At 38.5% G+C, this 22,417-nt stretch overlaps 1 protein-coding gene and 1 pseudogene across 12 annotated transcripts; one reads left to right on the top strand and one right to left on the bottom strand.

Annotated features, from left to right (window-relative positions):
- Positions 1-345: 345 nt before the first annotated feature.
- On the top strand, positions 346-3,507 carry LOC132644337 (two-component response regulator ARR17-like; annotated as a pseudogene).
- On the bottom strand, positions 1,738-21,500 carry LOC132644334 (uncharacterized). 12 transcript variants are annotated; one of them, XM_060360924.1, is made up of 19 exons: positions 21,244-21,500; positions 20,570-20,641; positions 19,909-19,931; positions 19,578-19,775; positions 10,657-10,752; positions 10,514-10,556; positions 10,108-10,196; positions 9,691-9,783; positions 9,289-9,343; positions 8,319-8,418; positions 7,124-7,340; positions 5,782-6,022; positions 5,668-5,705; positions 5,337-5,409; positions 5,161-5,265; positions 5,036-5,055; positions 3,991-4,965; positions 3,740-3,905; positions 1,738-2,037 (listed from the first exon to the last, which is right to left on the bottom strand). In XM_060360924.1, the coding sequence occupies exons 5-18, from the start codon at positions 10,724-10,726 to the stop codon at positions 3,772-3,774; spliced, it is 2,253 nt and encodes a 750-aa protein (XP_060216907.1). In that variant the 5' UTR covers positions 10,727-10,752; positions 19,578-19,775; positions 19,909-19,931; positions 20,570-20,641; positions 21,244-21,500; the 3' UTR covers positions 1,738-2,037; positions 3,740-3,771. The 12 variants fall into 12 exon arrangements, with proteins under 12 accessions (XP_060216907.1, XP_060216904.1, XP_060216910.1 ...); XM_060360921.1 differs by having other exon boundaries at positions 19,578-19,759; XM_060360927.1 differs by having other exon boundaries at positions 21,330-21,500.
- Between the last annotated feature and the right edge of the window lie 917 nt (positions 21,501-22,417).

Genomic DNA, 22,417 nt, shown 5'->3' with positions numbered 1-22,417 from the left:
CAAATAAAGAGAACGAAAATAAGAAATTAGCAGAGGTTTATACATTTACCTTGAGAAATTAGCAGAGATGGTGTTGTTTTAGGGCTTAGCAGAGATGGAATAGCAGAGATGGACAGGCACTTAGACGTTGTCTTACTCTGTCAAGAAAAAATAAGCTGTAGTCCTTTTTAAAAAATACCCTAACCCGCACCCGCCCCGCACAAAATTAATTTTTAAAAATTTAGACCCGCCCCGCCCCGCCCCACCCCGCACCCGCCTATACCCGCACCCGCGCATACCCGCCCTTGCCTAAACCCGCCCTGCCCCGCACCCGCACCGCCCCATTGCCATCCCTACATGCGACAAAATAAATATGGATTTATATTAATCCTCCTTTCCTACTCTTCGCTCTCGCCGGCCCTAATGTTGCTACGACTGCCATCGTATCCCAGTGACCTAAAAAGATCACGAAATATCTGTGATCTCGATTTTGTCACAATTTCTTACGTTCTTTTCATATTTATGTATTTAGACCAGCACAAACACCTACACTTGTATTTGTGTGTATGCATGCCAACTGCAATCTTCTGTTTTTCTTCTTTCTCTTAAGCCTACCTCTCACAAAAGCCATATCCCAACAAATTAATTGTACCTTCAACGTTGTCCTTGAGAAGGACATTATATTGCATTTGCATATTTGTCTCTTTTGTTTCATTATATAGTGCTCCATATAATACGTAGTATCATAGCGTTTTGCTCTCTTGTCCAAAGTTTTTGGGTTGGTTTCATTATTATGCAGAGAAGAACGATGGCTTTTTCAACATCCTCATCGTCAATGGTGATCGACAATGAAGAGAAACCGCATGTTTTGGCTGTGGACGACAGTTTAGTGGACCGAAAAATCATTGAGAGGCTACTCACTACCTCTTCATGCAAAGGTAACAAATTTTCCCAAAAAAAAAAAAAAAAAAACTTGAGTTGCATCATATGAATGTTCCTCTCTCTATAAATCCTCCTAAAATGGGAGGGAAAAAAAAAAAAAAAATGTTCCTCTCTTTTTCGTTAAGCCTGAAATGAAGAAGTTAGTGAAGCACTAGTTATAGAAGTCCATTATATTGTGATTCGTTTCGTCATAGAAACAAAGGCGACAAGAAAAAGCCTATGGATGTTTTTTTTTTTTTTCCTTTCATTCACCGTGGTGTAATGTTTGATTGAAACCCTTGAAAAGTTTTCTTAAAGCTTGTTAATAGCCTGATTGTAAGAAGCTAAAAGTGCTTATTTTAAAAAATTAGACGTTTGACCTAACTTATAGAACAAACATTACTTTTCGGTAAAAGTTATTTTTAAAAGCTAAAAAAGTAAATTTTCTCAAAACATTTAGAAACCTTGTTCAACCACAAATTGCTAAAGCAATATTAATAAAAGTATCTTTCAAATTGATTAACCAAACAAAAACTGCTACTCCCCAAAAAGTTTTTTTTTTTTTTTTTAAAGTAGTTCTGATATAAAACACTTTTCAAAATAAGCAAATGTTAGGCCAAACAGTAAAAGTTATTTAAGAATTTTACGAACCCAAAAAAATACTTATAAACACGAGATTTTCTATTAATAAAATGAAGATAGCAGGATTTTTTTCTTTTTTGAACTTTCATCTTTATCTGCCAACTAGACGATGAGAGCAAACAGAGCTAGTAGAGACCATTTAGCTTTATTGGCATTATCAATTTTTTTTTTTTTGGGGGGGGGGGGGGGGGGGGGGGGATTTAAAACTTAACTGGACCACTACGAGAAACCAAAGACCAAAATATTAAAGAAGATAAGGACAAATCCTATGAACGTTTCTTGAATTCCTGAAGTTCTGTATGCCTCTTAGCGTACATTAATAGCAGGCATTTGGCATTATTTACGTTAGTCAGTTATAGTCTGTACTAAGTACACGTGAAGCTTTTAATGTTGCCCCAACTGCCTTGTTCTGCCCCCAGTTCGCCAATTGGCATTTACATTTCATTTGCTGCCTGTAAAGCTTATCAGACCATCCATGTTCTCTTACTCCTGCAGCTGTAGACAAAAAAATTACCTCTTGAAGATGCATTAACAATACTTTAAAGAATCCCAACTACTCTAAAGAAATTGAAGAATTAGAATGTCTATAGCAAATTGTACCCAACTTAACTAGTCAATAGACTCGATGAAGATCATGGTTATGGTTTATGCAAGCATTGAACATGTGATTAACTTGTTTGCTTAAGCAATATATTTGTGACTAATTTCCTTGGACACGCCAAATAATGTGTTCTACTTCACAAATTACTACCAAATCACTGAAGTTACGAGGAAATTGTGAATTTGAGCTGTTATTTGATCCTTGTCGCAGTAACTACAGTAGAGAACGGGCAGAAGGCAATGGAGTCGTTGGGCTTGGTGGAGGGGCAATACAGCAACAGTACAAGGGTAAGCAGTAACTTTGATATAATATTCTCTTCATCCGTGTGTCCTTGATTTTCTAAAGTTACTACAGCCAAACATCATGAAGAAACATACAATACGAGGCTCCATACCTCCTACACAGTCAACACTAGCTCATAATTATTTATACTCTAGTCACTAATGTTCGGGAGAAAGATTATAAGGGACAAAGGAAATAGCAGGCAATATTAGACATTATATATTTCTTGTTGGAAAAATAGTATCACCAGTCGGTCAGTTCAATGCATCTGATTTTTATCACCAGTCCACCATTCAATGCCTATAATCAGCACAAATTGCTGTATGACAAGCATCTTTTAGAACTTTGTGCTTTTTTAGGCTGAGCTTTGATTCGATATTGCAGGAAACAAACATAAACTTGATCATTACTGATTACTGCATGCCAGGGATGACAGGATAAGATCTACTAAAAAGAGTGAAGGTATTGAACTTCGGGACTCTCTCTCTCTCTCTCTCTCCCAAAGTTTCTTTGCCTCCACACTTTCAGAATTAATCACTATTTGAAACATGTCTAAATGACAGGGATCCTCTAATCTGAAAGAGATTCCTGTTGTCATCGTATCATCGGAGAATGTCCCCACCCAAATCAAGAAGTACTTACTCAAGCTGTAATTGCTTCTAGTTTAGTAACAACATATTATCCCATGTTCTATCTTTTGACTTTGTTTACCAATATAGGTGCTTGGAAGAAGGTGCGCAAGAATTTATGCTAAAGCCTCTCAAACAATCAGCTATTAAGAGATTGAGATGTCATATGAGCTAAGTAACCGAACCATGCAGTGGACGGCTATGCTTCGGGAGGAAAAACAATAGTGCATCCAGTGGCAGGAAGATCCAGAAAGAAACGCGAGGAAAGCTAAAGGAAAAAAAAGGAGCAGAAATTTTGACTATGCCACTGTTGATTATTGACTAACGATTCAAGGGAAAGTGAAAACAAGGACAACATCATCGCTCTTTCATCTAATTTTTTTATTAGCTATTGTGAATCAATCCCATAACTCCATCTTACTTTTCGCAATAAATTTTTTCTGTTAAAAAGCATGTACCCTCTCCCAAAAAATATGCATCTTGCACATGCATCAAAACTGATCATTAATCTGGTTCCACAAGTTCAATAGTCATGGCAGTCCTGCATCACTAGAACACAAGATAGCTTGCATGTGTCTAAACCATAGCGAAAAACACATGAGATCAAATGCTAAAAAAGCCAAACTATTGAATTGGAATGTTCATGTTTGCATTTATCTATTAAAACTTGATAAGAGTATCATACCGCTGTCCAAGTTCTTTACTCCTGTGCTTCCTTCAAAAACTGCACACGTAAAAATTGAAGGACACAGCCTCAAGCATCATAACCTGACCATTTTGGTGAACATTGTGACTTTGTCGTGTAGCTATCCTTCCTTCTTTTGATGAAGACCGGCTGTCCGCTTTTGTAACTGGCAAAGCACAAAAACACTTCTTATTATCATAAATAAAGGACGCATCTAAAAGTCAAGATCAAAAAGGAGGAAAAACTTCGACCTTCATCTCCTGCTTGACATCTAAGTGAAGACTGAGTGTCCTGATTTTTATCTGAACTGTGCTGATCCCCCTTTGATACAGTGGATATCTCTATAGATGAAGATGCTTCTTCTGCACGTTCAGAATAGTTGAACGATCTTGTCCTGTCCTCCACTTCTGGAGTTTTTTCTTTTGGTTCCTCACAGTTACTACACTTATTGACAGAACTTGATCCATCCGTTGACTTTTCCTTTCCTGATGACAAACCCTTGCACCTACCAGAAACTTCAATATTTGGGACAAATTGGCCGCTATCGAATGGTAGGATATCAACGCCTTCATGTCCATCGCTCGGGAAATCAGGTATCTTACCTACATCTCTTACAATGTTTCCTGTTACTTTGCCCTGGGAACCAAGAGTATGTAATGAATCCTCAGTACCCCATCCCTTCTTGGCATCCTGAAACAAGTTCCTGAAGGTGCACCTTGGGCTATCTAGTGCAAAAGTCATTGGTTCGAACATAAAACATGAGGGTGCATATTCACCAGGATATTTGATAGACCCCTTGAGGTTCTGCAGGGAGTCAACTTGTAACTTAGGCTCCCGGTCAGTAAGGACATCTCCAGTCGAGATGTCAGAACAAGTGGATACATGTCTTTTGGACACTGAAGTTTCGTAGAAAGATCTGAATCTTGAATTTGACTCTCCAGGACCACATCTAGCCTTCCTAATTCCATCATTGTTCATGTCTGACCTCTTCTCATAAAATACAGGATGGTAATATTCTGGCTTTGCACTTGATTGGTTTGGTGGCCACGGTAACTTTGTTGGCTCATCCATTTCTTTCCCCTGCTGAATATCATTCCTCTTGCAGTTTCTTTCCTTAGCAGATAACTTCTCACAAAATTTTGTCTCTTTGCTCCCATCAGATACATCCTGGCTTCTCCTTTTATTATTTGAGTTCATCTTTTGTTGTCTGTCTAACTCACCCACCACTGGATGGAGAAAAAGAAAAATGATTATATTGCTCAAGTCAATAAGTCAGTTAGTACAAACGACATTGACCTGCAGTGGATGATTCTTCGCTGAAGAGAAGTCAACATATCCACAAGAGTAAACAGGATCAGTTGATTAGTAAATGAAAGGATCAGAATAGAGACCAGTAAACAGAAAGAACATAAAATAGCAACCTCAATAAACTCAAATTATCCCTTGCATCTTCATTTGCAAACCATGTCTTATCAGCATGGTCTATATTATCCATTAAATGAGGATTTGTACATCTCATGGAACACCTGCCAGTAAGAAATAGAAGATTTTAACCAACTAAAGGATCCCCCTCACAACTACAGCAAAATGTGCCTACCATTCTCCATCTGAGACACTGAAATCTCTGAAATTCTCTGATTTGTAGTGCTTGGAATAGGGAGTAGGTGAATCTGTTAATGAGAGAATAACACGTAGAAACCACAGAAAATGCAACTTATTTGACCAAACTATAATCTCAATAATACCAGGATAAATTATTCAATAGTATTCCATTTTGGCTCCCCATATTAAAGTATTCAACAGTTCTTCATATTTTTTGAGTTTGGAAAAACTAAATGACTTTTTAATAGAACCACGAGATGTAAAACACTTAAAAAATATATACAGCATTTTAAATAGCATCTCCTATTAGCAAAATAGTAAAGCACCTATTATGTTGAATTCTGATTTGGCTCGCATCCTGACCCTGCATGGACAAGACATCCTCAGTATAGAACACAAATAACCCTCGAATTAGATATTCAAGTGGCTACATGGGAAACCTTTGCTTCTGATGATAAGAGTCATCAAAATAAGTGTCTTGCTTCCCATAATTTCTGGCCCTAGAAGAATTGGCAGAACCCCAATAATAACAGTCCTCAAAGTTGAATTCTCGCATCCCACAACTTTGGTTATTCCAAAAATCAGTGGAACTAGCATCAAAATGATATAAGTAGCTCTTATGTGGTGAACCACAATCTTCATGAAAGCTTTCAGGAAGTTGGAAACTGGAATTTGCTGAATCTAACATAAAAGATGAGTAGTTATATCACTTATAAAACGAAGCAAAACCTTAGAAGATGTGGAAGTGTGAAAAGCTTTGAAATTTCTATGCAACTTCAAAAGCAATTCCCCAATTTTAAGCTCTGTACCACAAGCATTAATTCTGCATGCCTCTTAGGACAAACATTTTATTAGCATTGGTGAACTATCAAATATGGTTTGGGCATGTGAGGAGAAACACAGATGCCCCAGTGCGGAGGTGTGAGAGGTTAGCTATGAATGGTTTCAGAAGAGGTAGAGGGAGGCCGAAGAAGTATTGGGGAGAGGTGCTTTGACAGGACATGGCGCAGTTCCAGCTTACCGAGGACATTGACCTTAGATAGGAGGCTATGGAGAACTCAGATTAGTAGAAGGCTAGTAGGTAGTCGCAGTTTTGATGTATAGTCTATTGTCCTTTGATTCTTGCTACTATATGTTGTTTCTTGTACTTCGATTATCTTATTTATCTGTGGTAGCTACTGCTTCCTTTTCTCACTCTATCATGGCTTATTCGCTTTCTTTAGTTTCATTTTCATTTTGCTTTGAACTGATTGTGTTTATCTGACGTTTTCTCGTCGTGTTTTCTCTTGAGCCGAGGGTCTTTCGGAAACAGCCTCCCTATCTTACGAGATAGGGGTAAGGTCTGCATACACTTTACCCTCCCCAGACCCCACATTGTGGGATTTCACTGGGTATGTTGTTGTTGTTGGTGGTGGTGAACTGTCAAATATGATGTTGGAAATTCAAACGTAATAAAGATATATGTATGGAAACTTAAACGTGTTAACTAGCTATGTTTTTATTAACGTGGCATTTGTTTTAGTCTGCAAACTTTTTGGAACCTTTTTTGTTTGCAAAGATAGTTCAAACAAACACATTTTCCTAAAAGTTAAAAATTGAGTTTGCAAACTCTACAACAAACGGCACCAAAGGAATTTTAAAGTTGAATTACACTTTTTTTCAGGAAAATGAAGGCGATTTACCCTGATAAAAAAGATACTCAAGAAACCAACTCAACACCTCTTTGGAGATTTCAATGTAGAAGCCAGAAAAGATGAGGAAAAAACATATTAAGGGCCCTACCATTCCAAATTGTATTTGAGCTCTCCTTGCTTTTGCCGAAGAATTCATCACTCTCAAAAGTGTACAAATCAGTAAAATTGTTATTAAAGGAGAACCATTTGGTATCTAGTAACTTATGTTCTGCGCTGCCAGGTAAATCTGGTATTCCCCTGGAGCAAGCGGATCCGTCTAAAGGACTCGTACGAAAAGGTAGTTCTACATCCACCATCATGCTATCCTGTAGTTTGTCCATATAAGCAGTTGAATAGATCAGGAATTCGACCTCCATATAACGAATTAGGGTTGGGGCTGATAACTGAAGGACATCTGCATTGCCATAATCCTTCCACAAAGAACTAACTGTTTTTTGCTTTTTTTTTTCTTCGCTTGTTGACAAAATAAGCATGCATATATTGAAAAGATGATGGAATGGAATAGAATTTAGGTATCTAGTCACTTTTCAAGACCAAAATCAGAAAATGCTGTTCTACATCAACTGAAGCAATAAACACAGAATCTGTAGATTTAAGATACAAATGCCCGCCATTTAAGAAGCTATGCATGCTGAAACTAAACATCTCGCTGCCTGAAGCTTGGAAGTTGGTTTTCACACCTATTGCCTAAGTCTTTGCCCGTTTGATGTCATAAGGTATAGTAGATGAAGGGAGTGTTATGACATAAATTTTTATAGAACCATGGAAGCTATTTCCTAAATCATTTTTATGCCGTTTGGTGGGGTAAAAATATATGTGACATATGGTAGTGATAGAAAGTAGAGATAGGGCATAGGTGTGGTGCTTCAAAACAGGCTGACATGAGGTTTACATACTGGTTGAAGTATGACATCTGGAGTAAGTTTATATAATTGTAGCAGAGAAGGGCATAGGCTCATTAAAGTCAATTTCCTGCTTTTGGTGTAAAGAAATTTAGATAACTGAACACAACAAAATGGTTTCATCAAGATTAGATTTATGCCATACTAAACACCCTAGACAAGAAGTGAAACAAGAAAGAAATTGACAGCAGTAAGCTTACAAATTATAGGAAATGAAGTAATGGCGCGAAGACTTCTAGAGGTAATGGTTCACTATCCCACGGAAAGGATACAATAATAAAGTTAGAAGGTGTTTAACTCAGAGAAGGAAGTGCCAGTTGTAAACATGCAGTAACCTAGCAACCCTAACAGAATGGAAATAGCATCAGGAAGTGCTCTCACCAATTCAAGTTCAATGCCATCTATCCCTCTGTTAAGGTACTGAGATGAGAGGGCTTTTCTCCTAGTCCTTGGGGGGGAGGACCTACCATATGACAAGGGTCTGCAGTCAAGCAACATAAAAGCAGCATTCAGAAGGAGCACCTTCAAAGATTTCCATGCAACACTGTGCGGTCATAGCGATAAAGAAGTGTCCCCTTGAATCAGCTAACTGCAGCATGGAGATCTAGACCATTAAGCATGCCGATTTAATTAAGGCCCTATGTAAAACTGATTATTTTGGAAGTTGGTGTATCCAAATACCTGAGAAGCAATGAGGTGTACAGTACTCCCAGAAAACCACTCTAGTATTCCAAAAATGCAAGATAAGCATGAGGCATGCGTGAATTGATCTAACGGATATCCGCGGTTTAGTTATATCATACATAATATTAAGCACACGGTACATCCCAGAGAGGGACTCAGATCACTTTCCAGTGGCTAGAGTACCGAGCTAAGCTGTTTTGAGAAAATTGTGATACTCATTCAGACACCCTTGCTTATCAAGTACTGATGTCAGCTAAGTAAGTGAACATTATCAAGGATTTGGGTGGCTATCTCTGGCTGTATTACTTTTTCGCTTATCTGGAAATAATTATGGCAGTATTACTTTTTTGCTTATCTAGAAATAATTAAGAGCTTCTACTGGAATTAGGAATTCCTTCTTGCTGGAAGTAGCATTACTGTGAAGAGGACTTAGTTAAAACATACAATTTATCAAAGTAAGGCAAGGTTGCCCAAATGTGCAGATGTTGCTTTCAGTCAAAGAACTGATACATGTTGCTTTCATGGTCGGTTTTAAATTTAAAGCCTATTCATAGTCTTGACTTCCAAGGGTAGTCCTAACCATACTTATCATAGAAATCTCGTCAAGATGGCATTTGCAAAATTATTTTTCACGGTCTGTTATTCTTGATTAATAAAGTACAATTACCTGCCAGGAACCTGCGGTGAATGGACTGGGGTAGACATTTCAACTTTACCTAAACCTAGTAAGGCAAAAAGGCATTTGATCAAATGTTCATTCTAAAAGAACTGAAAGCCAAACATATATATAGATAGTTCTTCCCTCCTTTATCCTGCAAACTGGAAACGATGCCTATAAAGAGCATAAATAGAAAGGAAAATGAAGAAATAATTGCAAGAAAATAGCTATATGATATTTAAAAAAGATTTCTATAAAGAGGATAAAGTAGAGAGGAAAGTGAAAGAAGTTAATTGAGCTTTTCTTCCGATTTGTAGAAGTTAATTGAGCTTTTCTTCCGATTTGTAGACAAAATATCAGTCTTTCAAAGAACAAAAATGTAATTGCTTCGTGGTCAACCATCGAATTTACCTTCAATCGAAAATGCAACACGGCCTTCATGAGCTGAATTTTCCAACTCGCAGTTCGGTCCATCATCACCAAGTATGTCAATGATAGAGAGTTCTGCAAAATTGAGATTTTAGTATATGGGAATAATTTTTTTTTTGGCTCTGACAGTTCAAACCAGAGAATTTTCTTGGGAAGTGTTTTTTTAAAGTACGGCCATTATATGTACAGTTGATAAACTTTTGTCAGCTATAGTCAAAAGGATATCTTGATGCAATATCATGAATTTGTACTTCAACTCCAATAACAACTTGAGATTGAAAAGGAAGTGTCTCCAATCAGAATGTTATCCTATTGCTTAATATACCTTAACAAGCCATTTCAATGTTTTCTTTTGACAGGTAATTACTAATTTACGACAGTATTCATGGATATACTCACGCTTGCTTGTAGAGTTCGTCAGTGGATTTACTTTCTCATCGGTGCTGTACAAAGCTCTCTCATGACCTCCAGATGCTCCAACTGATGTACTGAGCAACATCATTGGTTAATTGAACTTTTTTCAGGAAAAGAAAAATTACTTCCCAGACATCACAACCAAACATGTAGAATACTAAGAAATGCAGTTCATGGAGATTCTAGGCATTCTAAATAGTTGCTAACGTCCAAGACAGGCATGTACTTAAAACTTCTCCATCTACAGCTGTGAGCAGCTTTTTATTCAAAAAATTTACTCAAGCAAGCTTCCTTAAGGATTGTGTGTAGCAATTCAACAAGGATAAACCTAGGAGTTTTTTATGTTTATGCAATTTAATATGGATAATCCTGTCACTGTAAACATGCTTACTTCTTTGGGCAGGCTGCATAATCCTGGGAGCTTGGTGAAGTTCCTATTAGGACAATGAATCACATTCTTAAGACGTCCAAATAACAAGAAAGTACAATTATACTCCTCAGCAAACCAGCTTTGCAAGAACGCAAGTGTACTACCTTCCTTATGCTGAAGAGAGCCAAGACAAAAGACTTTGTTTGTTTGAATCACTGGAGAAGGCTGTGGCATTTGATTGTCCTCATAAATATGACGTCCTTACATGGTAATGCAAAAGAAAATTAGGCCACAAAAGGGAGATCGGAATCACTGTGCAGTTGAAGGGAATAGGTTCACTCATCAAATAAAGAAAATGTACAAAGTGCAATTTTAACACGGTCACATTGTATAATCAAAATTTGTGTCAACTCCATATTGCAATCTCTAATTGATAAAACATGTATATTAGGTTGTTTCATATCATTGAAGACTTGGAAATGATGGTAAAGACACTCATAAAAGAAGAATCCTAATAGTACCTGATAGCAAATCATTGCACTAGGACATAAATGCTAATGAAACAGCATACTGTTTGCAACTAGTTCAAAAAGTTTCTTGAGTTCCAACGAAAGTGAAAATACAAATCATTCATTTTTTATTTTCACAAATTTCAAGGATTTTACTTCCAAAGGCTGAGCAGGTTGAGATACAAACTTCTTTAACAAGTGAGATCTCTCATAATATGTTTTTATCAGATGTCCTCAAATGGACGATCCTTGACAAAATATCTCTGAGCTAGCTCATAATAAGAAACTGTAATAACCCATATATTTTTTTAGGCTTAGTTGGTAATTTAAATAAAAGAAGGAAATAAAAAGAAAAAAAAATAGAAAAGAAGTAATTTAGTGGGCCAAGCCCAAAAAGGAAAAGGAAAAAAAAACAAATATAAAAGATTCAGCATAAGACGTGAAACAGGAAAAAGAACCTGAAGTAAAAACCAGAAAACAGAGAAGGGGAAAAACCAGTAAAAGAAAGAAAAGAGAGGGAGAAAAAGAGAAGAAAGAGAGGATAAAAATAAGAACTTTCACTCCAAATCATCCAGGTAATTACTCTAGTCTTTTATTTAAGTTTATTACATAATTAGGGGTGAATTTTTATGATGAAAACATGGGGATATTTTGAGGAATTGAGAAAGTTTAGCTCTAGGGTTCTTCAACCAAAATCATTGATTTGAAAGGGCAAATAGCGTCGGATTTTAGACTTCTATATATCGTTGGAATCCTCTCATTAAGGCCTTTCCGAAAACATAAGTCTTGTCAAGTTTTGAACACATTGACCAGAGGGCGTTTTCGTCCTTTAAAATTTGACTTTAACCGTTTAAGCCTCTAAAAATATAGAAGTGGTTTACCCTAAGGGTTTTGACCATTCTAAATCCATTTTTGTGTAGTTTGAGGCAAACGGAGACTCGAGAACGCAGTTTTGATTTATTGGGAAGTGTGCTTGAATTGTGAATTTGAGGTAAGTGAGACTTTAAGCTTTGGGTACTTGCTTTTCAAAACCGTTTTAAAAATATGTTTTCTCTACCTGGTCCATGTGTTGGGACGAGCGTGTGCTTGGCAGAATCGGTGGTCCTTCAGGCCAGCCGCATATACTTTATTTTCAAATAATCCAAAACTCTCTTTATAAATTATTTTGTGATGTAATATAGCTGTGAGTCATGATATTGGGGCATTGTGTATGCTTCCCTTAGCATTGTGTATGTTTCTTGATTATATTGGGGCATTGTGTATGCTTCCCTTAGCATTGTGTATGCTTCTTGATTATATTGGGGCATTGTGTATGCTTCCCTTAGCATTGTGTATGCTTCTTGATGATATTGGGGCATTGTGTATGCTTCCTGACATATTTGGCACATTGTGTATGTTACCATGGATTCATAGTGTTGTCTAATTCTTTAACCGTCACTTATGACGGTTCGTAGTGTAAATTGTGTCGAGATATATAATATATTTGATAAACAGTGGTTTGGACCTTGGTTGCTATTATATAATGATATATTCATGTGCATAATATTTTTGTGCTTGTTGTGTGTTTGTATTTTCTAACACTTGTTCCAGGGGTATTTAAAGTGACGGATCGAGGATCTTACTGGTTATATTTATGTATAACTCACTCCTTACCTGCATGTCCATGCAGATACTGTCGTTGAGAACGAGACTGGTAATTGAAGACTTCATGAGTGGATTCTGTTGCTGAGGTGAGCCGCCGCATTGTTCGTGGAGGCAGCCATCAGCTTTATCTAGTTTATTTCTAGTTATTTCTTTTATTTTGGGTTTACATGCCCGACACTCAAACTCATGTAACTCTGTTACATGCTCCATGGTCTTGGGATGTGGGCTAGAGATTCTTTTTATCTTAGCGTTGGTTGGTTTTCATAAATCGATTATGGATTTGGTTGGCGACTATTTCGCATTTTTATCATTAATAACGTTGTTGGACCTGCACTTATTTTCTTTTAGTGCTTTTGTAAATGATTAAGAGTATGATATATGGTTCGCCTGGCGGGTGGTGTTTGCTGGGTGCCAATCACGTCTAGCGGGTATTTTGGGACGTGACAAAGTTGGTATCAGAGCCTAGGCTTTAAGTCTCGGGTCATGGAGCAGTGTTTAGTAGAGTCTTGTTCATGGGTATGTAGGCGCCCATACTTATGACCTTGAGCCACCAGAGTTTGATGCTTCACTAACTTCTATTGAACCTCAAAAGTTCATTGATCGTTGTGAAAAGATATTGACTACGTTGGGGCTGAAGGAGACTCGTGGTGTGGAATTTGCCACTTTCTTATTCTCAAGGTCTGCAGAGTCTTGGTGGATTTCGATTCAGAGAGGTAGACAAGCAGGGTTACCACCTATTACTTGGTCAGAATTTTTAGCACTGTTTAAGGACAGGTTTATTCCATTAAGCAAGCAAGATGACATGAGACGTCAATTCAATAATCTGCGGCAGGGAACTATGACCGTTACAGAATATGAGGCCAAGTTTACAGATTTATCCAGGTATGTACCTTATTTGGTAGAAGATCCGAGAGAGAAGGCGAGACGATTTGTGGATGGACTTGAGCATCGCTATCGTGGTCCTGTGGTACGAGATGTGCGATATGGTACCTATTCAGATGTAGTTGACACTGCTCTCCGTTACGAGTCCTATCTAGAAATGAACAAAGTTGAGCGTGAAAGCAAAAAGTCACGTAACACGGGTGGGTTTAGTGGTGCTCCATCTGGGGGCAAGAGTGGTTTTTATCGTGGGCAGTCCAGATCTACTCAGTCAGAATCAGTGGTGCAGTCTTCTAGTGGTTATTCAGCTAGACAGGGCCAGCAGCAGATGCAGAGGAAGGGTAATAGCTCATATCAGTCACGTTATCATCCGAGGTGTTCTAACTGTTGTAGAAATCACAGTGGTCGTTGCTTTGGGGCAGATGGGGCTTGTTTTACTTGTGCTGAAAAGGGGCATATTGCTAAATACTGTCCTAAAGGAAATTTTGGTGCTAGTCGAGCTACTACACAGCCGCAGGCAACTACTACAGCTACACAGGGTTAGATTCAGCCAGCTAGGACCGCTCCACAGGGTGCTCGTGGACAGGGACGATAGGGTGCACAGGTTGCTCAAGGAGGGGGAGGACCGCCGAGATTTTTTGTTATGACCAGACAGGATGTCGAGGCATCTAATGCAGTAGTCACAGGTATTATTACTATTGGTTCTCATGGTGCATACGCTCTTATTGATCCCGGTTCTACATATTCGTATGTATCTCCTTCTTTTGCTATATTCTTAGAACGGGGAGTTGAGTCTATTAATGTGCCATATGTAGTAGAAACCCCAGTGAGGGAGAGTATATTAGTGGATAGAGTTTATAGAGATTGTGTGATATCTGTTCAGGGCAAGGACACCGTAGTTGATCTATGTGTGTTACCGATGTCCGCTTTCGATGTGATTATGGGCATGGATTGATTGGCATCATGTTATGCATCGGTTGATTGCTATGCTAAGCTTATACGTTTTAATTTTCCTGGAGAACCTTTAATGTGGAAAGGCATGACTCCTATGACTCAAGGAAAAATAATATCTTATGTAAAGGCACGCCGAATGATTAACCATGGGTGTTTGGGTTTTATTGCCACCGTTCATAATACTCGAGCGAAGAATGTTACTATTGATAGTGTCCCTGTTGTTGGCAAATTTGCGGATGTTTTTCCTGAAGATTTACCCGGCCTACCCCCGATGAGAGAAATCGAGTTCAGCATTGATTTAGTTCCAGGGACTCAACCTATCTCTATTCCTCCATATCGTATGGCTCCAGCTGAGTTGAGAGAATTGAAGGCTCAACTCCAAGAGCTACTTGATAAGGGGTTCATTAGGCCTAGTGTATCGCCTTGGGGTGCACCTGTGTTATTTGTGAAGAAAGATGGCACCATGAGAATGTGCATTGACTACAGGCAACTGAACAAGGCGACTATCAAGAATAAGTATCCATTGCCTCGTATTGATGATTTGTTTGATCAGCTACAAGGTGCTACTCATTTTTCCAAAATCGACTTGAGATCAGGTTATCATCAGCTAAGAATCAAGACTGAGGACATCTCCAAGACAGCTTTTCGGACAAGATATGGGCACTTCGAATTTTTGGTGATGTCATTCGGGCTGACTAATGCCCCCGCAGCATTTATGGACCTCATGAACAGGGTATTCAAGCCATACTTAGACTATTTTGTGATTGTGTTCATTGATGATATTTTGGTCTACTCTCGAAGTGAGGCTGAGCATGGACAACACTTGAGAGTTGTGCTACAGACACTTAAGGAACGAAAGCTTTATGCCAAGTTCTCAAAATGTGAGTTCTGGTTGAGCACAGTATCCTTTTTAGGACACGTGGTGTCCCGAGATAGGATTCAAGTTGATCCAAAGAAAATTGAAGCAGTTCGAGATTGGCCTCAACCAACTACTCCCACAGAGATACGCAGTTTCATGGGACTAGCTGGATATTACAAAAGGTTTGTGGAGGGTTTCTCGAAGATAGCTGCTCCATTGACACGTTTAACTCAAAAAGGTGTGGTATTCCAGTGGTCAGATGAATGTTCAGAAAGCTTTCAGAAATTAAAGACTGCATTGACTACGGCACCGATTTTGACCTTACCTACTGATGAGGGTGGTTTCACCATTTATTGTGATGCATCTCGAGTCGGGTTGGGTTGTGTCTTGATGCAGAATGGTAAAGTGGTAGCTTATGCGTCTCGACAGCTAAAGAAACATGAGAAGAATTATCCAGCTCATGACTTAGAATTGGCCGTAGTAGTATTTGCACTCAAGATTTGGCGTCACTATCTTTATGGTGAGCCGTGTGAAATCTATACTGATCACAAGAGTTTGCAATACATATTCAAGCAAAGAGATCTGAATTTGAGACAGCGACGGTGGTTAGAGTTACTTAAAGATTATGATCTTACTATTTTGTATCATCCTGGTAAGGCGAATGTGGTGGCAGATGCCTTGAGTAGAAAGTCTATGGGCAGCTTGGCCCGATTTACTGCTGAAGAACGACCTATGGCTAAGGATATTCAGGCATTAGCCAACCGCGGAGTTCGGATTGATCATGCAGTACAGGGCAGGTTACTTGCAGTTATGGTGGCACAATCGTCCTTAGTGGGGCAGGTCAAGGCTTGCCAATATGAAGATCCCCGTCTTGCTAGATTGCAAGATCGAGTGCAAAATGGGGGCATTAAGTCATTCTCTATTGATGGCGAAGGCGTGTTACGTTGTCATGGTAGACTGTGTATTCCTATGGTGGGTGATGTGAAGCAACTAATCCTTGAAGAAGCTCATAGCTCACGATACTCCATCCACCCAGGTGCTACGAAGATGTACCAAGAGTTGCGTGGATTATATTGGTGGAAAGGTATGAAGGCTGATATTTTGAAACATGTGACAAGTTACTTAAATTGTCAGCAGGTCAAATATGAACATCAAAAACCCGGTGGAGTAATGCAAAACTTGATTATCCCAGAGTGGAAGTGGGAAAGGATTACGATGGATTTCGTAGTTGGTTTGCCGAATACTTTCAAGAAACATGACTCGGTCTGGGTGATTGTGGATAGACTCACCAAATCTGCTCATTTTATACCAGTTCGGGTTACTCATACCGTAGAGCAGTTAGCAAATATTTACCTCCGTGAGATAGTACGACTTCATGGTGTGCCTATTTCTATAATATCTGATCGAGGTGCACAATTTACTGCTGAGTTTTGGAAGACTTTTCAGAAGTCGTTGGGTTCACAGGTCGAGTTGAGTACAGCTTTTCATCTACAAACTGATGGACAGTCTGAGCGAGTTATTCAGATTTTAGAGGACATGCTTAGAGCTTGCGCGATTGATTTTGGTGGTCATTGGGACAATCAGTTGCCTTTGGCAGAGTTTGCTTATAATAACAGCTACCAATCGAGTATACAGATGGCGCCGTTTGAGGCTTTATATGGTCGCAGGTGTCGTTCACCAGTTGGATGGTTCGAACCGGGCGAAGCACAACTATTAAGTCCAGATTTGGTGCAGCAAGCCTTGGAAAAAGTTGCATTGATACGAGAACGGCTTCGGACAGCACAAAGCAGACAAAAGTCCTATGCAGATAAGAAAGTACGTGATATGGAGTTCATGAAGGGGAAAAAAGTCTTCCTAAAAGTATCCCCTGTGAAAGGAGTTATGAGATTCGGTCGGAAAGGTAAGTTAAGTCCTAGGTACATTGGTCCTTATGAGATTTTGGATCGAATTGGGTTGGTGGCATATAGACTTGCTTTACCTCCGAGATTGTCTGTTGTTCATCCTGTATTTCACGTGTCTATGCTAAGACGATATGTCGGTGATGATAGCCATAAGATTCAACCAGAGGATGTGGAGCTCGATGAAAATTTGACTTATGAGGAGGGTCCGATATCTATTCTTGATAGGCAAGTGCGACAATTGAGGTCGAAGATGGTAGCTTCAGTCAAAGTGTTGTGGCGTAATCATCCAACCGAGGAGGCTACTTGGGAGTCTGAGACGGATATGCGAGATAAATATCCTCATTTATTTGACGCGACAGGTATGATCTAGATCCGTTCGAGGACGAACGTCATTTTAAGTGGTGGAGAATGTAATAACTCATATATTGTTTTAGGCTTAGTTGGTAATTTAAATAAAAGAAGGAAATAAAAAGAAAAAAAATAGAAAAGAAGTAATTTAGTGGGCCAAGCCCAAAAAGGAAAAGGAAAAAAAAACAGATATAAAGGATTCAGCATAAGACGTGAAACAGGAAAAAGAACCTGAAGTAAAAACCAGAAAACAGAAAAAGGGAAAAACCAGTAAAAGAAAGAAAAGAGAGGGAGAAAAAGAGAAGAAAAGAGAGGATAAAAATAAGAACTTTCACTCCAAATCATCCAGGTAATTACTCTAGTCTTTTATTTAAGTTTATTACATAATTAGGCGTGAATTTTTATGATGAAAACATGGGGATATTTTGAGAAATTGAGAAAGTTTAGCTCTAGGGTTCTTCAACCAAAATCATTGATTTGAAAGGGCAAATAGCGTCAGATTTTAGACTTCTATATATCGTTGGAATCCTCTCGTTAAGGCCTTTCCAAAAACATAAGTCTTGTCAAGTTTTGAACACATTGACCAGAAGGCGTTTTCGTCCTTTAAAATTTGACTTTAACCGTTTAAGCCTCTAAAAATATAGAAGTGGTTTCCCCTAAGGGTTTTGACCATTCTAAATCCAATTTTGTGTAGTTTGAGGCAATACGGAGACTCGAGAACGCAGTTTTGATTTATTGGGAAGTGTGCTTGAATTGTGAATTTGAGGTAAGTGAGACTTTAAGCTTTGGATACTTGCTTTTCAAAACCCGTTTTAAAAATATGTTTTCTCTACCTGGTCCATGTGTTGGGACGAGCGTGTGCTTGGCAGAATCGATGGTCCTTCAGGCCAGCCGCATATACTTTATTTTCAAATAATCCAAAACTCTCTTTATAAATTATTTTGTGATGTGATATAGCTGTGAGCCATGATATTGGGGCATTGTGTATGCTTCCCTTAGCATTGTGTATGCTTCTTGATTATATTGGGGCATTGTGTATGCTTCCCTTATCATTATGTATGCTTCTTGATTATATTGGGGCATTGTGTATGCTTCCCTAAGCATTGTGTATGCTTCTTGATGATATTGGGGCATTGTGTATGCTTCCCTTAGCATTGCGTATGCTTCCTGACATATTTGGCACATTGTGTATGTTGTCGTGGATTCATAGTGTTGTCTAATTCTTTAACCGCCACTTATGACGGTTTGTAGTGTAAATTGTGTTGAGATATATAATATATTTGATAAACAGTGGTTTGGACCTTGGTTGCTATTATATAATGATATATTCATATACATAATATTTTTGTGCTTGTTGTGTGTTTGTATTTTCTAACACTTGTTCCAGGGGTATTTGAAGTGACTGGTCGAGGATCTTACTGGGTTATATTTATGTATAACTCACTCCTTACTTGCATGTCCATGCAGATACTGTCGTTGAGAACGAGGCTGGTAATTGAAAACTTCGTGAGTGGATTCTGTTGTTGAGGTGAGCCACCGCATTGTTCGTAGAGGCAGCCATTTCAGCTTTATCTAGTTTATTTCTAGTTATTTCTTTTATTTTGGGTTTACATGCCCGACACTCAAACTCATGTAACTCTGTTAGATGCTCCATGGTCTTAGCGTGGGATGTGGGCTAGAGATTCTTTTTATCTTAGCGTTGGTTGGTTTTCATAAATCGATTATGGATTTGGTTGGCGACTATTTTACATTTTTATCATTAATAACGTTGTTGGACCTGCACTTATTTTCTTTTAGTGCTTTTGTAAACGATTAAGAGTATGATATATGGTTCGCCTGGCGGGTGGTGTTTGCTGGGTTCCAATCACGTCTAGCGGGTATTTTGGGACGTGACAGAAACGTGAACAAGCATCTAATGCTACTGCCGATCAAGAGCACATAACTATATATGCTTAAAATTTTGGAGAGTTCAAAAATTGAAGTCAAAGTACCTGAGTGGACATTTGACTTGAGGTCCCCAGAACCTGTTGATATGTTCAGTAAACTCAGAATATCAAGTGAACGACTATTCTTTTCTTGCTGATTACATGGACTTTTCTCCTCAAAGAAGCTCTCTCTTGCATCTTTTTTCTGCTGCTCTTGCCGTTTTCTTTGTTCAAAGTATTGCTTTTGCCTATAAGATAGACCAACTACATCTTAGTGTAAATCTCTACATATTGGAAGTTAGACAACAGTCTCAAAGAATGTTTACCAATGTTGATGGTGAGGAAAGCTAAAACAATTATCCAATCAAATAAAGACAGTTGTGTGATGTTTTAATACCTTTTCTGTGTTGACCTTCGTGACTAATGTTTTTCCATCCGGTGAAAAAATAATACAAATCACAAGAGAAAATGTCAGTAAGAAAACATTTCCCAAAGCACAATAAGACTATCATTGAAACCGATGGAAACAAATCAAACTTTCGCGAGAACAAGCTGATACCCTTCAACAAAAGATGAATGTTCTGTTTCTTATTTCCTTTTTTCTAATTTCGGGGGTGGAGTGAGCTGAGCGTTATCACAACAAATCTGCAAACTGGCTTGTACAAAATTGAACTCGCGTAAAGAAAGTGTGGGAGGTTTTCTATTCCGAAAGAAGAGTTAGGGCAGGACTAAATGGATTAACAATTTTCATTTCCTTTAAGTATATGCTTGAGCTTTCACAATCTCTAAAGGGTGATCTTCATTTTTTAATATACTTTATGTAACTCCTCATTTGAACGCTATTAACCACAATTTTACATTAAAATTCATTACCAGCTTCAGAGACATGCACTACTAAAGATCAACTAACAAACCACACTAATGAGCTGTAGTTCTACTAATTGCAATTTGCTCAATTGAGCTTCCAGAGCTTCCCATGAAAGAAACAATTTATTCCCCAAATTCAAAAATATGCAAGTAAATCTCCAGAACAATAAGTAATTTCGTTTGACACTTACAGTATCAACTTTCCTCCTTGACCCACCCATCCATTGTAACATCATGGCAGAAATCTTCCTTGCAAACTTTCACTAAATGTGGGAAGAGATAATTATATAAGGACCAGAGGAAGAAAAAGAAGTGAAAAACTAGTATTAGCTAAGTGAAAAAATGCCAGGCACATAGTGATACTATGTGAGTTTCACAGGCTCGTGATAACAAATTAAAATACAGAATGGCTAATCTCTGCCTCGAAAATTAAACATGCTAGATCCTAGATGATATTGAACTGGAAAAAATGTCATAAATCTTCTTCTTCTACTACTTATTTTATATGAGTTTCACCACAAGTTATAAGCATAAATCATAACGGCGCTTACTAGAAAGCTAAAGAAACTTAAAACTTTTGACGTACTCCTATAAAAAGATCACTCAGTAACTATGGAAACTAGACTGCCTCCATAGAATGCCATAGCATCGGTGCAATCACATAGTAGTCCAAGTTTCATCTTCCAATTAGCAAAAACCTACTTAGATAATTCCAAGTCAACAATAAACATATTTCAAAACTTTTGACGACAATTTGAAGTGCAAAAGGAATGGTACTGGTTACTCGATTTACAAATTAATTGAGGATAAGAAATAAAATGAGATATTAAAAGAAAAAAAAACAACGGCTGGGTAAAGACCTGACCTGAAATGCACATAAGATAAACCAATATTTTCCGGTTAAGTGCTTTGATATATAATTTTAAAAAGGGAGAAGTGCGTCTTTGTTACCTCCTTTTTTTTTTTTCCTTTATAATTTGTGAGTGGAGCGATATTCTGATTTCTGAAGTATATTTGCACAGATATGCAGATCAGTGCGTGGAGGAAGAATAAACAAAGGCGGCGATCCTTGGTAAACTAATAAAGAGGTCCTTAAAACAGAAGGCTGTAAATTTACCCTCTGTTTAGATGGTTGTTTCCCATGTTTGTTAATGTACTTATGGTATAGTACAGTATAGTGTTGTATTGTATTGTATTGTATTGTATTAATAAATACAATGTTTGGATAGACTATATCGTTTGTTGTGGTTTAATAACATTTGTATTGTTTGGTTTAACTGTATGATACTGTATAATAACTTGTAAGTTTACAAAAATACCCTTAGCTCTTAATTAGAAATTAGACAATATATATTAATAAAATTCAGGTAAAGAATAAAATAGAAACTTTAAAAAATAAGTAGCTAGTGAGCGGGGGCGGTGGAGGGGTGGGTGGTTGTGGGATGAGGTTGGGGGTAGTGGGTAGTAGGTGGATGGAGGGGTGGGTGGTGGTGAGGAGTAGTAGGTGGTGGAGGGGTGGGTGGTGTGAGGTGAGTGGTTGTGGGATGAGGATGGAGGTAGTGGGTGGTAGGATGGGGTGAGTGGTTGTGGGGGTGGTGGTGGTGAGGGTTAGTAGGTGGTGTGAGGTGGGTGGTTATGGGATAAGGGTGGGGTGGGGGTGAGTGGTAGGGTGGGGGTGGGGCGGATGGTGGAGCGTGAGGCAGTGATGGGGTGGGGGTGAGTGGTAGGGTGGGCGTGGGCGTGGGAGTGGGGTGGATGGTGGAGAGTGGAGCAGGGTGGGGTGGGGTGGGGTGAGTGGTAGAGTGGGGGTGGGGTGAGGTGGATGGTGGAGTATAATGGGAAAATGAAATACGTATCAAATCCGTGGTTATAAAAATTGAGACTTTTCATGGTTATATAACCATGGGATGAACCACGGGTCTATAACACCATACCACATAATTTTAAGAATAATGGAAACAAACATGGTTTCATACAAAACCATACATTAATGAACCACACGAAACCACCATCCAAACAGGGGGTTAGGGAAAAAGAAA

This window comes from Lycium barbarum, chromosome 6 (genome assembly GCF_019175385.1).
Source record: "Lycium barbarum isolate Lr01 chromosome 6, ASM1917538v2, whole genome shotgun sequence".
Classification (NCBI taxonomy): Eukaryota; Viridiplantae; Streptophyta; class Magnoliopsida; order Solanales; family Solanaceae; genus Lycium; species Lycium barbarum.
The sequence above is the reverse complement of the archived record's forward strand: the minus strand, read 5'-3'. Positions and strand labels throughout refer to the sequence as shown.